Source organism: Daucus carota, chromosome 4, assembly GCF_001625215.2.
Source record: "Daucus carota subsp. sativus chromosome 4, DH1 v3.0, whole genome shotgun sequence".
NCBI classification, from domain to species: Eukaryota; Viridiplantae; Streptophyta; class Magnoliopsida; order Apiales; family Apiaceae; genus Daucus; species Daucus carota.
The window spans coordinates 29,561,122-29,578,735 of NC_030384.2; the positions used below are offsets into that span (position 1 = coordinate 29,561,122).

General features: G+C 31.3%; 1 protein-coding gene and 1 long non-coding RNA gene across 2 annotated transcripts; both read left to right on the plus strand.

The window, feature by feature from the left end:
* Window positions 1-8,146: 8,146 nt before the first annotated feature.
* LOC108217175 (uncharacterized) lies at window positions 8,147-8,875 on the plus strand. Its single transcript, XR_010291300.1, has 3 exons — window positions 8,147-8,273; window positions 8,396-8,577; window positions 8,738-8,875. It is a non-coding gene; the product is annotated as an uncharacterized LOC108217175 (long non-coding RNA).
* Window positions 8,876-13,090: 4,215 nt separating this feature from the next.
* LOC108219421 (adenosine kinase 2) lies at window positions 13,091-17,034 on the plus strand. The gene is made up of 12 exons (XM_017392869.2): window positions 13,091-13,309; window positions 14,021-14,074; window positions 14,401-14,447; window positions 14,578-14,609; window positions 14,724-14,825; window positions 14,973-15,040; window positions 15,167-15,243; window positions 15,358-15,455; window positions 15,573-15,643; window positions 15,758-15,824; window positions 15,940-16,123; window positions 16,780-17,034. The coding sequence occupies exons 1-12, from the start codon at window positions 13,227-13,229 to the stop codon at window positions 16,920-16,922; spliced, it is 1,026 nt and encodes a 341-aa protein (XP_017248358.1). The 5' UTR covers window positions 13,091-13,226; the 3' UTR covers window positions 16,923-17,034.
* The last annotated feature ends 580 nt before the right edge of the window (window positions 17,035-17,614 follow it).

Consider the following 17,614-nt stretch of genomic DNA (forward strand, 5'->3'; position numbering starts at 1 on the left):
TTTTTTATAAATAATAAAAGTTTAAAATAATTTTTGCAAAACTAAAAACACTTTTAAAATAAATTGTAAAAATATGATATTTCAAAAAATATTTGTAAAATACGATGATTGCATGCAATTATATTTGTAACTGCTAGCAAACAGAAATACAACCTTGTAAAAAAAATTGAAATTATATTTATTTGTATAATAAGTTGCAACTGATTGCAAATGCAGAAAAATGAATACTCCCACAGAATAATACTAATATCACAAAAATATAAGAACATCTCCGACGGCGTTGGCTATAATCATTGGCTAAATTGGACATGTAAGACATTATGTAAAATTTGTTGAACCTGGAAGACATTTTGCTTCAATGGTACTGGTTATATTGGTTGGTTATAATTTAAAAATAGTATGTTATTAATATTTTAAATTGTTAAAATAAAATATACCAGTTCAATATGATAATAAATGATGTACAATTTTCCTACAGATTATTTTACAAACCTGTAGAGGTTCGACAAATTTAGCCATCCATAGGAGGTTGACTAAATTTATAGACAAAGCATGGTTGGAGTTGAGTTTTTGAAACTGTGGGCTAAATTATTTTATTTTAAAAATGCCAACTCACCTTTTAGTCAAAAAGCTTTAGATGGTTGGAGATGTTCTAAGAAACTATAAATATAAAAATTATATCACGACATTTGGGACGGGGATACACTACTTCCCCGAACTCGTCTCTCTTTGTACTTTATTTTATAAAACTTTGATCCTCTAGTTTAAACGGAGTAGATATCGGATTGGATCTGGCTCAGCGGAACGAGGATACATCCTCTTTTGTAACAACAATATTTAAAATTATTCCATTTTATATCAACGGTGCCAAATTTCTGTTTACTTGTATAGCTAGTTCATTTTCTTAAAGTAGAAACACGATTATATAGTAAAACTTGCATACTTATCAAATCATAAACAGTCCTCGGAGAAAAATTCACAATACCATAAATTACAAACTAGTAAAAATCACCACCTTTAGACGACCGGAAAAGTAGTATATCTAGAGCTTTAATAAAGGTATTGCAAAAGATGTCGATTAAAAAATGTGAATGATGATGGTGTATTGTGAGCATGGAAGGGGAGGATGATTCGAAAACATGGACTTTTACGTATCGGTCATAATTTTCATAAGTGCTTATTCTTCACACGTGCAAACCACACTTATTTACTCACGCCTTTCGTATGCGATTTGTCAACCATTTGTTTTTCTAGTTCTAGCAGCATTCTTTGTTGGTTTTGCAGGAAAGTAAATTATTATTACACGGACTTGAGAATTTTTTATAATATTAATAGAAACCAGATCATAAATATAATAATAAAAAATTGTCCTTAAAATTTAAAACGTTATTTTGATATATGAACTCTAAAAACATATCTTATTATTGTGTCATATTATTATTATTATTATTATTATTATTATTATTATTATTATTATTATTATATATTTGAATTATTATTAAAGGAATTGAAAAGAGGACACAGATATATTGAAATGCAAGGAAGTGACATTTTTTATAAATAAAATAATTTAAAAAATGTATGATAGTGCCTTACATTATGTTGCACGGTTTTGAAATTTTGATTACTACTTGTCAAATTTGGCAACGAGTTTGAGTAAAATAAATGGTGATATTGACAAAATCATGCGCGCCAAGCTGTTTCTGTCGATATTTTTTGTTTTCGGCATAAATAAAGCAACCGAGTTTTGAGTTAGATAGATGGACGTTGTATTGCGCCGTGAAAATGGACATTATCAAAACGATTCTAATCGCCCACCGATAATTAACCAGTCAATGGATGACTATTCAAATGGGTCCAAGATGTGTTCCTCTTTTGTTTTCAAGAACTTTCAACTACAATGCAACCCTTTCATGGCATGTTTTTTTTTAAGTTTTGAGAATGTATTTTTATCATATTTCTTATTGATTAAAAGGGTTAATAATACCTTCATTCAAATTTAATTTTATTTTAAGGGATTACCATCCATATTTATGGATGATTTATTAAAATTTTACTAGCACTGTATTTTTCGGACCAAAAAAGCAATGTAGTCTTGTACATACTATGGGGCCGTTTGGGTGAGCTTAAAATAAGTGTTTTTTGCTTAAAATAAAAAAGTGAATTAGAAGTCAGAAGCAAGTTAAGACTTATGAGTGATTAAACTGTTTGGGAAAGAAGTAGAAGTCCTAAAACAAAAGCTAGTAATCCTAACTTCTTTTAAGTGCTTCTCAACTTTTTACGCAAACGGTACAAATAAGTGCTTCTAGCTTATAAACCCAGAAGCCGGGCTTATAAACGTTTCCCAAACACCACCTATATATTCTAGTCGTATTTGATGGTTTTTCGGTTTCAATATTTTTCCTAAATGACATGTTAAACAAATAGTTAATCTCAGTTGATTGGTTTATGTGCATGTATGATCTAATTATTATTATTTTGGGTGGAAGCAATCAAATTTTGTCAATTAGAATTTGAAAGAAAAATGAGAAAAAATTTCGGGCACCCAGCATTTTCACGTTTATTTTTTAAAAAAATTAATTCAAAAATGAAAAGTTATACAGAATTAAAAACAATCGAGCCGAACAAAAATAAAATGGATCATATCACTGATTAAATTAGTCTTTACGAAGACAGCGATTTGTTGAAGCCGATATATATACATAAATCGGCTTCATCACAACCAGTTTGAGCCATCAATCATAATTGTAATCTCATTTAAGTTTTTATCGCAGAATCAAATCCCTGAAAATCCGGCAGATCTAAAGTCCCGGATATTGAATTACACCAAAACACCCAAAAAAACATATCAAGCTCTCACAAAAATAGAATAAACAAAACTCAAATAAATTATGAACAAAACTTATTTTGAAAAGATTTTATCAAATAAATAATACAATCTCGAGAGATAGAAGATCCATACCTGAAAAGTAGTGTTATTGAAATAATAAGAACAAAGCATAGAAAATAATTGATTAAGGACGTTTCATCGATGAAAACCGATAAAAGTCATGTCGAGAAAGAAGAAGAGGCTAGAAGTTTTTCTTAGGATTAAGAGGAGAGAGCTTTTCAACATATATGTTAATGAACTGTATCAATAATTTTGTTTAAATTTTGATTACAATGTCAATCATTTTTCTTTCGTCATTGCATTCATATAATAAAAACATCGGTATAATTTAACTATTTTTAACTATTATTTTGAATTTATTAATTTCTTCTTGTAAATTAAAAATCTAAAATAAAATTAGTTTGGGGCCGGCGATTACACCTTTAAGTATAATATGGCAAATGGGGGCACCAAATGATTCACTTGCACACATACATATATTTAACCAACCATTTTTTGTCAAAAAAAAAAAAAAAAACCAACCATTTAAAGAAGTTGAATTTCTTGATAAATCATGAGCTTAATTGATGCATGGTCCATGGAGAAGAATCTTATTTGCAAGGGGCTTCAGTGGAGCTTCCTTTTCCACCACTTCGGTTGCTTTATGCTTTCCAAATTACTAAATTTCTCATTCTCTTCCTGGTACATGAATGACTAGTGTTTGTTTGTGTTTACAAAACTAAATTAATACTAATGTTAAACATAATCTTTTGGAGAAAGTTGGTCATAAAATACAGGAAGTGTGGCGGAGATGTCATAAACTGTGGAGAGAACTGCACGGATTCAAATATATAACAGATATAAGATCGGGTTCGTAAAGACGATTGTTGAAACAAAATTATAATTAGCTTAGTGAAATGAAGTAATGATTTTGACACTTAGCAAAGGTGATAAAATTAAACACTAAAATCCTCCATAATTGATTCCTATATTTACATGAAAACAAAAGAAAAAGTGTACACCTTGTATCACCATTTAACTAAGCAGACTGATAGCTAGACACGACACGAAAATACAAAAGAACACAAAACGAAAAGTTTGAGTTTGAGTTTAGTTTTCAATATTCAGTACACACACGAAAGTATACGAACACCAAAATACATGTTGATTTTAGTGTCGAATTCGGGTTTATATTTTATATACATGAATGTACACGGTATAAGTATATTTTTTAAAAAAATAAGTATATGTTCATGTAAAAATATATATATATTTATATATATAATACATATACATGTGCAAATTTATACACAATTGTATACAAATATGAAGATTTAATATATATTTTATTATATAATACATAAAATTGTATTTTTTAAAAATATTTTAATTAAATTTTGTTATTATATTTATATTAAATGTATACGAAAAATTACACGAAACGTTTTAAAACAAGTATAAATTAGAGTTTAGATACACGAATACAAAACGGGTCGGATATGAATTTCATTTTCAAATATACGAAATGTGAAAATATACTACACGAAAGTACACGACGTGACTGTCTGATCCGATGGCTGTATATATTAGACAAGTGAATGTGGATGGATGGATGCAATGAGTGAGATCCACCGAGAAAAACAATACTGCTTCCTGTGATAGTAGTGGGCTTTATTGGCAGATGGGATAGGATTCCCTAGCTTTACCACCTAAAAATTTGCCAGACTTTCCAGGAGAAAGTCAAACACAAAGCTGACCTTTAACTATGTACTCCAATTGTCCATATGCATGTGTGATGTGAGAGAGAAGCCTAGATTCACCCTTAATCATATAGCCTTGCTTCTTGTGCCATGCATGCACACCTCCTTTTTGCAGCAAAGTATCAAACACCACTTCTGGACCTACTCCTAATCACTCCTCCAATTTACACCTTAAATCAAACCAAAACCTGTCTACCTCTTATCGGGTCTGTTTTCGTAAAAATTTCCGACTTCTAAATAACTAGAAACTGTATAAAAACAAACGGTTTTTCTAATGTTTGTCCATGCATTAAAATTCATAAGTTTGGGTGATTTTGATTGGCTCTTATTCTTTTATAATGGTGCCTCCTGCAAATTCGCCAACAACACCAATTAATCCACCAAACTTATAGACAAACTTATAGAGTTTGTCTGGTGTGCGCCCAGACAAACTCTAAAAACAAATTGTAATGTATCATACAGAATATGAAACAATAAGCATAAAGAGATACAATAGCTAGGATAAGTCATGAAAACATTTAGGAAAAACATCCATTATTGATGTTGTAAAGAAAGATAAAAAGATGAAGAAAAGGCAAGGCAAAAGTATAAAGCAAATGAGTCAGCTTTATAAGTTACAATATTCGTTTCCAAGTCCACTCATATACATAGCATAAGAGTAGCGGTATATAAAGAGTGTGAGTAGTGTTTTTACTGCATGCTTTTCACCGCAGAATCATTGTGTTTCACGTACATGGGAATATGAATCGTTTATATTATTCGTTTCCACGCAAGAGTCAAACACTTTTACTGTAACAAAGTACACACATGCACAGAACTCAGAAGTAGAAGTAGAAGCCTGGACTGTTTCTGAGGCCGGTTAGATTAATTTAATGAAAATTTATCTTACTTGAAGTAAAGAATTGGATTAAAAGTGAGAAGTAAATTAGGATTTATAAGTGATTAAATTTTATAGGGAAGAAATAAAAGTTTTAAAATAAAAGCTAGATTCTCGACTTTTTACACAAAGGGAATCAAGAAAAGCGGAAGCCGCCTTATAAAAAAAGCCAGAAGTCTTGTTGCGGCTCAGTCTGTTGATCTTTTATACATATGAGTCTTGGATCAGCCTTTGATTTGAAAGTTGGCTATTTAGAAGCCGTTTGACTATGATTAACAAGACCGGTTAGTAAAAATCGCAACATCATATTATGTCAATATTTAGATTAACAATTTTAATGTGGGGTGATATTAAGACCTAGTTCTCTCTTTTTGGATATCTACATCCCAATTTCCATACCACATTCTCATTTCTGCCCACCATCTAAAAGCCCGTTAGAGCAAGAATTATTCAAAAAAGAAGCTTAGTGATATATTCTCAACTCAAACGTTGTGACTGCTATTTACTCAGCAAACAGCCCAACACGGAGTTGGCTTTGCTTTTAGGTAGCCCATTAGCACATAAAAATATCATGTACAATAAAACGCAGATAGTCTGTTTCGAAAACAAACCTCAGGTAGTTTGGAGAGAAGGCTTAAATCCAAAAATAGGGAATATATGATAAAATTGCACTCCAACACTATACTAGTGATGTGCTAAATCACTAGCACAAGCCTCCACTTCCCTATTTTTAGAATATGCTAGCCACTTCTAAACTATTTTCATCATTAAAATATTCATTTTCCTCTCTCCTCCACATCATTTCCCTCTCTCCTCCACACCAAAGTTGTTTAAATTTAATAATATTATAATAATAGGGAATGGATATAGGGAGTACTATTGGAGCTCATGTGCTAAATCTTGTGCTAAATCACTAAGACATATTATTTTATAATATTTTTAGGGAACCTTTTAGCATAGTGTTGGACTTGCTCTAAGCACCCATTGCCCGTAAATTCTGGAGTATGTCTTTGACTTCTTGCAAATCTTACACAAATTTTATGCACCATTAAAGATAAAGCCATGTTTTGATAGCAGAGGATCAAATACTATTGGCGCCTAACTGATTAGAACATGTGCCTGTTGTTCTAATCAGTTAGGCGTCAATAATCTTCCAACTCAATATACTGGACTAAATAATTAAAAGTAGCCCAACTTATAAAATATAGTATATTTAAATTTTTGAAATTATTTTTAAAATAATATTATATGTCTATCATATTTATTTATTTAAATAATCGGTTCGGTTTTTTCAGTTCGGTTTTAACCAATAACTGGAACCGAACCCATAACATCGGTTCGGTTTTTTATTTTTAGGTTTCAGTTTTGGATTGGTTTTCTTCGGCTCGGTTTTTACCGGTTTTTATCGGTTTCGGTTCGGTTTCGGGTTTTTTTCAGTTTTTTGCTCACCCCTACATGCAGGGACGGAGTCGCGGAGCTACACCGGGGCAGTGGGGTACTTGTTCCGGTAGCTTCACCGGAGGCAAAGGGGTACTTGTCTTAATTATACAGCCTTGTCCCAGTGTTGGTTTAGGTTGATTCCTGCCTACTGCACTTTACTTTTACAGTTTACTACACTTTCTGTTCTTACTATACTAGGCTAAAAAAAAAAAGTTGCCCCCTCATTGTCAGAAACCTGGCTCCTTCCCTGGGCACATGGATAAACTGCATTCCATCCCGCAGTGAATCAACGTGTTTACCAAGTCCTTGAAGTTTCTGATTCAGATTTTCTGTGTTGGTGGTGACCATACATTATGAATCTCAATTCTCATGTATATAGTTCTTTTAAGCACCAATGAAGCTAGTATAAAGAGAAATTTTGTTTTTCTAGCTGTATGAGATCCTAAAAGATGTTACAAGTTGCAAATAAACTGTATTTGAGCTGTTGCATATGCATTTTGTTAAAATTTTATGCACCAAAGTAAATTATGATAGCATCTTTAACTATTAAAAAGAAAATATATGAGTAAACAATGTCGCAAAGATAAAAACGCTCTGCATATACCACTTATAGCATTGATATCGGATGATAAGACATACGACAAAAATATACATATAGCGTGATATGGGATGATAAGATATACGATATAAATTACTCTCCGAAGTAAGAGCATCCACAAAAGGTACAAATCTCATGTTCCCTATGTCGTGGTGCCACCTAAAAGTTGGACGCTCTTAATGGGGACAACAACAAATTGTATACGTGACATATAGGTGATAATAGAAAATGGGGAACATGGGCTTCTGCATTGTTTCCCCATGGGCTTCTGCATTGTGGATGCTCTAAGAAGCTGTTTGCTAATTGCTATGCATCATCTTGAGCACCCTCACAGGGAGTCAGGGAGATGTTTCTCACTGTTAGAAAAATCCAAGAACGTCGCGCATCTTAAGCAAGCTCAAGGTCAAGAAATCACAAGGAATACAACAAAAGGTTAAGCATTACTCCAAAGAAAGGTGATTGATTCTGCAAACCTGGAGAATGCACCAAGGTCACTTTACAAGACTGCATATTCCACCAAAAGTTTAAGCATTATTCCAAAGAATTAGTACTTTTCTTCATTGTTACTTTCTTGATCTTTTTGAGATGGTTTCTATGAGCATGACTGATTCTCCGTGCCTGCTCCTTTTATACAAACTCAAATAACTTCTTAAGATACCATCAAGAATTGAAGGAATAAGTTCAAGAAATCGCACTTCGAGTCATGGAGATCTTAATTAAGCAAATGAGGTACAAAATCTTTCAAATATGCATATGCAAGTGCTTTGGCTACTATAAACTATAATGCATGGCAAAATGTACATAAAGCAATTACGCAATCTCGTTAGTTTATGACCGATTTATACTATTAGGTCGAAATATTCTGGTGTACGGCAGAGAAATAGGGACACTCCTGGCAGGGTGAGATTTTCTGGCGTGGAACTAGAGATAGGAGAGCCTAACAGGGCAACCATAGGACAGAATGATCCCAATAATTTCTGTACAGAAAATAATGACAGAATGATCCCGATAAGCCCTCCTCGTGAAGCTCAAGGTACATCAAAAATTCGACTTTTGTTTCATTATATCTGTAGTAATATCTATAGAATGTCTAGAACAGGGTAAATATTGTTATGTGTAGACTCATGCTAATGCTGGCTGGCTTAATTAACTATCGATTAAGACATTTCCAAACATTGATGGTGGATTTGCAGATGAGAAGAAAAGATGGTTTAACACACAAATGAACCAGGAATACAATTACTCAGATAGTACTGAGTATCCTTCTGCTGTTGCTGCTGCCGTATATGCCATCAACTCTATTCGGTCGAAAAAAGTCTCAGGTAAAACCAAAATATTTATTATTTTTTTTAATTTGTTGTATCTTATATTCAAAACTAGCCTATCATTTATATTTCAATAATTTTTATTTATTCTATTCTTAAATTATTTAATCATTTTGAAATAAAATATAATATAACTGTCAAGATTATTAATTTTTAAATTTAAAATTAATATACAAAAGCTAAAATTTAAAATATATGATTAAAACGAGTAACAGAAATGAGGATAATATATCAAATTACATATTATATTTATATTTATGTTGGTTATCATAATTAGTATAGATGCGCTCTCTGTTCTTTACTTTATTTTCTCACACATATTTTTAGATAATATAGTGTCATAATATTTGTTTAAAAAAATTTCCCTAAATAGAAGTTTGAAATTTAGGTGATAAAAACGTCATCATATAGGTGATAAAGACACATCGTATCTTCTCCCTTTTTTTTCTTATTAATGTAGAGATATGAAAGATGAAAAATATAATTTAAAATAATCAAAAATTGAAGAAAAACTATTATCATCAACATAATAATAAAAAAAATATTTTTTTGCCGCTCATTTACAATATAATCAAACATCAATATATTATCATAAATTCTTATAAAGAAAAAACTAGACATTCAATAATATTATATCACTAATAAAATGATATTAAAATTTAATTACAAATAATAAATTTTAAAATTTATACTTGTTCATGCTCATACAAGATGTACTTTTTTTTTTTTTTTGAGTAACCATACAAGGTGTACTTAATACAAAATACATAATATCACTGACATAAGCCACATCTCGAATATTCATGACAAATCACACATTTTGCATGTTAAGAAAATTTAGAAATGGCTAAAGAAGCATGTATCCCTGCTATAAAAGTCATTATAGATCGTCATTGTTAGTCTAGTACCTTAATCGTTAATTATTATTTTATTTTAATTTTTTTTTTGTTTAAAAAGAGTGAATACTGCGATATCGACGGAAATTAATAAAATAGTTAAGATTTTGTAAAACATTTTGTTAGCTGATTTGGAGGACAAACAATGAAAAAGGATGCAACTTAAGAAGAAATGAAAGATGTTGCATGGTAAAGAAAAGTTGATGTATTCTCATTATAATAATCAAAAAGGATATACTTATAGTATAATAGTAGTGATGTATGACGTATTTAATAATCAGCACAAATAAACGCTGTTAGATTAAAAAAGAAGAGTATTCTATGCTAAATGATATGTTTTTATATGATTGATTTTTTTCATAACTCAAAACAAAATTTGCATTCTAATTTTAATTATAAAATCATATAAGTTTCATGATTATAAAATTACTTTCACTTTTTTTTGAATAAATAAGATTACTTTTATTTAATATAGTTTTTAAATAACATACTAAATAAAAATAATATTATGCATTATATGAAAATTAACAAGTCGAATTTATTTAACTTATTTTATAATATTAAATTGAAATGTAAGTCATTTTATCAATGTTTTCTTATTGATTTCTGTTAAGCGATTATTCTTATCGATTCATACTTTTTAAAATATATTATTAAATCAATTAATTATTATGTTGATATATATAACACATGATAATAACATGCATGAAACACCTCTTTGACATTTATATACCAAAAAGATATAAAAAATATATTGTCGAAAAAAATAAAAAAATAATTTTTTTTTCATATAAGTGGTTGCCAAACAAACCATTACTTTATTATCATTATGAAACTTTTTTCTCATAAATATATTTCAAATATTTTTTTTTACTATTTGACACTTTCTTTCTATAAATTTGATGCGTAAAATTATATCTCCCGTAAGTGCACGGTGCCTGTTGTACACAGATACTAGCAAGTACGGGTCGAACCCACAGGGAGACAAGTTTCAAAAATCTCAATTTGACTATTGCGAATTGTTTCACAAGACAAATAAATATTGAATTTTTTTTATTAACTAAACAAAGCAATGCAAAGATGATTTAAATCAATTAACTAAGGTCTAAGACAATTCAGGTTCACCATGCTTACACCAAAACAAATTATCCATATAATAATTCAACAAGTCATGTGATTAGAGCAATTGTTAATCTCTCTCAAATATTAACACTCTCAGGAATCCATTGATACTCTTGCACTAAATTTCAGTCCCGTTAATTTTATGTATGCCTCTAGTAAGTACATCTCTCGATCTTGTACTCATATTTGCTTACAGTCAATCTATGATATTGGCCAATTACACAGATCAAACATCAAGACATATAGACTAGAATTACATATTACCCATTAAACAATTAATGAAAATAAAGCACTATAATGGTGCAAACAGGACCCCCCTTTTGTCATAGAATGGAACATACTCACACATACTAGCGACTAAAGCAACAAAAATAATGAAGAGAGCCATCTAACACATTAACAAATAAACACGAGATGATCAAAAAATACCTTAAAACTTCTATTAATCGAGAAAATAATCCAAGCTAAGAGTAAAGTATAGACAGATGAGGTAAACGTAACCCTCTGTAAAAGTAGCGCATGTAACTAATGTTCCCTCTTTTTTTCTTCTCTCCCCTATACTAATAGTAATCCCCCAATAATAAAATCTGATCTATTCCTCTAATAATAATAATAATTTTAATGTCTTAAAATCAATATACAAATAGAACTTCCAAGTAAGGTAGGATTCTCTTCCAAAATTCGTAACTTTCTTTGCTGCTCTGTTTTCTGGTTTTTCCAGTTGGACTTTGCTTTTAGGGCCACTTCTAAATTAAAGAGAATTTCAAGAGATTCGCGTGCGCCGTAAGATCGTCCAAATCTGACATTCGGAACTTAAGATATGGCGCAAACAATGTAGTAATCGGGTGGAACCCGATAAATCCGAATTTTAGTTTAGCTCCAAAGTAACTAATTTATCTCCAAATCCTTCTCGGAATTCTTTATTTCCTACCATAAAACAATAAAATCTATTAAATAAAATCCAAATCAATGTAAAATATTAATAAATATAGAAATAAAATCATATAGAATATATATAAAAATATATTCTATCAAAATTCGAATTGGAAAGAGATAGTTATTTTTCAATATGATCTTTCTAATTTATTAAAAAATTCTACTTATATATCTAAAATTAAAAAAATAAAAATAATTTTAATATATAATGTGAAAATATTTAAAAATTAAAATCATTTGAGAGACGTGAACTCAATAACAGCTTAAAAGTACATTAATTATCACTAGCGTATAGCCCGTGCAAGGCACGGGAGCTTTTTAATTATTTATAAACTTTTTAAATATATTTTAAATAGCGTGAAAAAATTTAATTTATCAAATAATAAATTAAAATTTTCAATAAAATAAATTTCGAAATTATGATTTGTTTGTATGTTAGATTTGTTGTAAATACACCATCAGAGTCATTAATGGCTTCAAATAAACTATTGTAATGAAACTATTCCTTTTCTCGTATGTATCATGCCAAAGTATTAAATTCTTTCTATCAAATTTTAATATATTTTGAGTAGAATACGATACGCCAACTCCTATTAGATTATATTTATAAATGTATTTTATATTAGAATTATTATAATGTGATTTAAATATTTTTCAAAAAAATTATATGGTTCTAGATTAAAATTGATAAGCATAATTTTTTCGAGTTAAGAAAAGGAATCATAAACTCTTTCAAAAAAAAAAAAAAAAGGAATCATAAACATGCAATAAGAAGGTAGAAACTATTTTGGATTAAGAAAAGAATTTTGTATTCGTTCCTCACATAAATACGACTTATTAATTTTAAAATATATTATGAAAATATTGTGACGGTGCGATTTATATGATTTTACAAATAAAACTTGTAGTAAATATTTATTTTCAGAAAAGGAATTATAAACATGCAAGTAGATATCAGTTGCCTTATAGAACACAAGTTAATTTTGTTCCAATCTAACGGTGCTTATTTGTTCAATATACGATCCAACGGATGAAAAGCTTTTGGACCAGAAGACCATGTGACCAAATTATCTCCGTTACGATTATTATATATAAGTATATAATTGTATGCTTGCTTGAATTATAATTTTTTCTTTCTTTTTGACAGGATCTTGATTTATATTGTGTGTAAATAAATAAGAAATTAACTGCCCACCAATGAAGAAATAGAACAATAAAAAAAAAGAAAAGCATAAATATGCAGCAGGTAGGTTTGGTGAATGAGTTAACAGCCACCTACCGCGAGCCTCCCCACTCCTATATATACATCATCACTCCCACTCTACCAATTTGTGCCCAGATCTCCAGATCTCTCTATACACTCACATTCATATCTCTATCATTTCCGTGTATCTACAGGATTAATGGAGTCCGAAGGTATCTTATTGGGCATGGGAAATCCCCTTCTCGACATCTCTGCTGTTGTTGACAACGATTTCCTCAACAAGTACTCTCTCTCTCTCTCTCTCCCCCCCTCTCTCTCCCTCCTCTCCCCCCCTCTCTCTCTCCCTCTCTCCCTTTCTCTCTGTCTCTCTCCCTCTCTCACTCTCTCCCCCTCTTCCCTTCCCTCTCCCTTATATATATGTATAAATGATTAAATTATGAAATGGATCTAAACTATAGTTTCTGATTTAGATCTGTGATTAGTTTCTGCTAATAATTGTTTCGCAAATGCATCTATACATATGTTGCGATCGTGATTATGAAATTAAGGTTTGGGGTGGTGAATGTAGCTGTTTTAGTGTTAGCATTGTATAAAATTTGAGTTTAAGAAGTGTATTTAAAACTTTGTCATTATTGTGTCGAAAAGCCTATAAATGAAAAGACCTACTGTAGATTGGTATAGGTTTTTGATTGTTAGTTACTGGGATTGTAATTTAGTTGCTAGTGGTGACTTCTTTATCTGTAATAAGACTTATTTCAGAAGGTAAAAGAACAAAAGGAAGGCCTGTGTTAAAACATTGCACTCGACTTGATTAATTGGATTTGTGATCGAAAAAAATCAGAGAACATATAAATCCGGAGTTTCAAGTTTCTGTGTTTTACTAATGTTCTTTGTAATATAAACACCATTAAGGCTATGGATATACAGTATTTTTTTGGTTTATATATTGATATATGCTTGTTCGCTCGATAACTCTCCAATCTATATATGTAGGTACGGAGTGACATTGAACAATGCCATTCTTGCAGAAGACAAGCACTTGCCAATGTAAGACTTTTTCTCACTTTTTTTTCATTTTTATATATTTCAAGTATTATGCAACTGATACTGATAGTGATGTATGTCAAAGCTGGTAAGTAGGTTAAGTCGGAAGATCTATATAATGCTCTCACCATGAAGTGTCTGTATTATTGCCCAATATATGTATTCCTCATAAAAAAAATTTGGGTGAGTCCCACCATAGATTTATAGGGGTGCATAATTGGTACTGGAAATACAGTCTTGTTTTGAATCTACTTTATGTATTTGGAGGCTTGGAGCCCTGAGAACAATATGATTGTGTTAATTCTTATAGAAGACTCTCTTTATTGCAGGTATGATGAATTGGCTAGTAAGAAAAATGTGGAGTACATTGCTGGAGGTAATTTTAGTACATAGAATTTTGAGTATATAGCAATGTAGAATTTGATATGCTCTGTCGTGTTTGAGACTGCCACCATATCTCTAGTTATTCATGCCTTGCCTTTTAATAATTTCAAATTCTTATGCAGGTGCAACTCAGAATTCTATAAGAGTAGCCCAGGTAATTAAAAAAAAATCCCCTAAAAAGTATTAATATAGATTGCTAAGGATGGTGAGAAATATAATAGTGCCATCAGAATCGAAATTAATATAGATGTGGCTGGTGTTTTTACAGTGGATGCTTCAAACTCCTGGTGCAACTAGTTTTATTGGATGCATCGGAAAGGATAAGTTTGGGGAGGAAATGAAGAAGAACTCAAAACTTGCTGGACTTAATGTAATTATATAATGTTTCTTATGATGCTCTCAGTATCTGCAGGCGCACACACAGATATATGTCTATGTATATATATGTATGATGTATATATCTACACTTTGAAATATTAGTTGTTTATCCCGAGGTCTAATAATTCCTCATAATTAGGTTCACTACTATGAGGATGAAGCTGCACCCACAGGCACTTGCGCCGTTTGTGTTGTTGGTGGTGAGAGGTCAGTTTCTATAATTTTTCCTGCGATTTCATTGGTGGTTAATGTTATCTATGACTTATTAACTGTGAGTCAGTCTTGCAACCTGTGCAATTTGTTCCTCTGAAATATTGTGTTGGACTTGTGTAGGTCATTGATTGCCAACTTGTCAGCTGCAAACTGCTACAAGTCAGATCACCTGAAAAAGCCTGAAAATTGGAGCCTTGGTATATGATTACTCTTCTTTTACTTCAGTTTCCCCTGTTTTTAATCTAATGTTTGTGATTTGTAATAGACGCCTCCCAACTCTATTATTCTAATACATTAACCTATCTGCACAGTTGAGAAGGCCAAATATTTTTATATTGCTGGATTTTTCCTCACTGTATCTCCAGAATCCATTCAGCTTGTAGGTGAACATGCTGCCGCAACAAATAAGGTATAGATTATTTCACTCATTCGTTTTTCATTTTGGTGGAGTTTTCCCTGGTAGTACTTTCTGGTGATGTTTCTATAAGGTTCGTATACTAAATCCGTAAGCTTCTCTGTGATGAAGGTCTTTGCAATGAATCTCTCTGCTCCATTTATCTGTGAGTTCTTCAAAGATGTACAAGAAAAAGCTCTATCGTAAGTTTGCTACTGCGGCTTTGGTATCCAGTTTTCTTCATATAATAATAATAATAATAATTATTACTATTATTATCATTTTGCTAAAGCAACCTAATATTATTATGGATATAGGTATGTTGACTATGTATTCGGGAATGAAACAGAAGCAAGAACTTTCTCGAAGGTCCATGGTTGGGAGGTAAGAATTATATTGTTCAGTTTGGTGGATCGAGCTGATGCTTTTGACAAATTATATCTACAAACAAATACATAGATTGAGGTTATCTTATTTATTGAACTTTGTTTATGACAAGACTGAAAACGTTGAAGAGATTGCCATAAAGATTTCTCAATGGCCAAAGGCATCAGGAGCACATAAAAGGATTACCGTCATAACTCAGGGTGCAGATCCAGCAGTTGTTGCCGAGGATGGGAAGGTTACACTGTTCCCTGTAATCTTGTTACCCAAGGAGAAACTGGTTGATACCAATGGTGCAGGTAAATGCTCTTCTTTATAAATTTCACTTTTGCCTAGTGATTGAACTTCTATTGTTGTGTCTGAGCCAAGCCGAGCTTGGAATTAATTTTACCTCAACTTGAGCTGGTCTGCTTAGCAAGGCTCGGTGCACCAAATATCGTTTTTATGATAAATTAAGCTTGGTATATACTAGAAAGTTTGGTCATACTTATTTAGCAAAAAAGCAAGATAAAATTTGGTCATACTTGTATAGGCTTAAAAAATCGGATTCTAGTCTGAAAACTTCTTTCCATATTAGAATTGCCCTCATACTCCCACTTATAGGTGCTTTCTGAATAACCTTCAATATAAGAATAAGGATCAGTGGCTGTGGTTAGAACCGTGGTCCCATTTACAAGTATGTTTTACAATCTTTTTTATGTTCAACAATATTAATACCTCAAACATCTTTATCTCTTATGCTAATGTGACTCTGAGATGTACATTTCCTGAACTCTACATGGATTTGAACTGGAATATTTCTCCCGACATGTTCTCAGCCTCCAAGTCCAAGGACATACTTGCTTCCCTGTAGCTGTTAATCTAATTTGAATTTGAATTAAAGTTTAATGCTAATTGTTGCTTATATTTCTTGTTTGCAAATGGTGTATAAGATGGTAATTCCACTTGTATGCAGGTGATGCATTTGTTGGAGGATTTTTGTCTCAGTTGGTCAAACAAAAGCCGATCGGAGAATGTGTGCGAGCTGGTTGCTATGCAGCAAATGTTATCATCCAAAGATCTGGTTGCACTTACCCGGAGAAGCCAGATTTCAAATAGATTTATTTATCATTCATCTTTGTATGAGGGCTTTTGTTTACAGCTTGTGACAATTTACTGAATTATAAGCTCCTGAACCCATATATGTGGTGAAGGACGCCTTTTCTTTGAATTACAGTTGTCTTGATATTGTTCCGAGTGGAAAAAATATACGTTTTGATAATTTAAAGATAATTTTAATTTACACAAGGATTTACAATCTAGAAAACTGACATGTTTATTCAGACTATTTGCACAAGTTCCTTCCCCGCCTAAATTCACTTTAATTTTGTATCGGGGCTCCAAAGGTTTCCGTCAAAGCAAAACTGCAAAAGATCTAACGGCTCAAAAGGTAAATGCAAATCGGCTCTGTTTGAATTTTGAAGTATGTGCTGATTTTTTTTTCGGGTTATATATCAAACTGGCCACCCATTCCGTCAAAATATCTCACTTTAGCCACCCATCTCATTGGAGACTCGTTTAAGCCACTGTAAAGCAAATATATATCATTTTACCCACTTCACTATTCATACCTCTTTACTTAATCATTTATCAAAAATCAACCGTTTGTTTTTTTATTACAAAACCACTTCGAGTACCTTCGTAATTGTCTCTAGTATTTATCAAAATAATTTAAAATTTTCTAAAGAAACATAGTTAGGGTGATCACATAAATATATATTTATAATTAAATATTTTTTTAAAATACATAG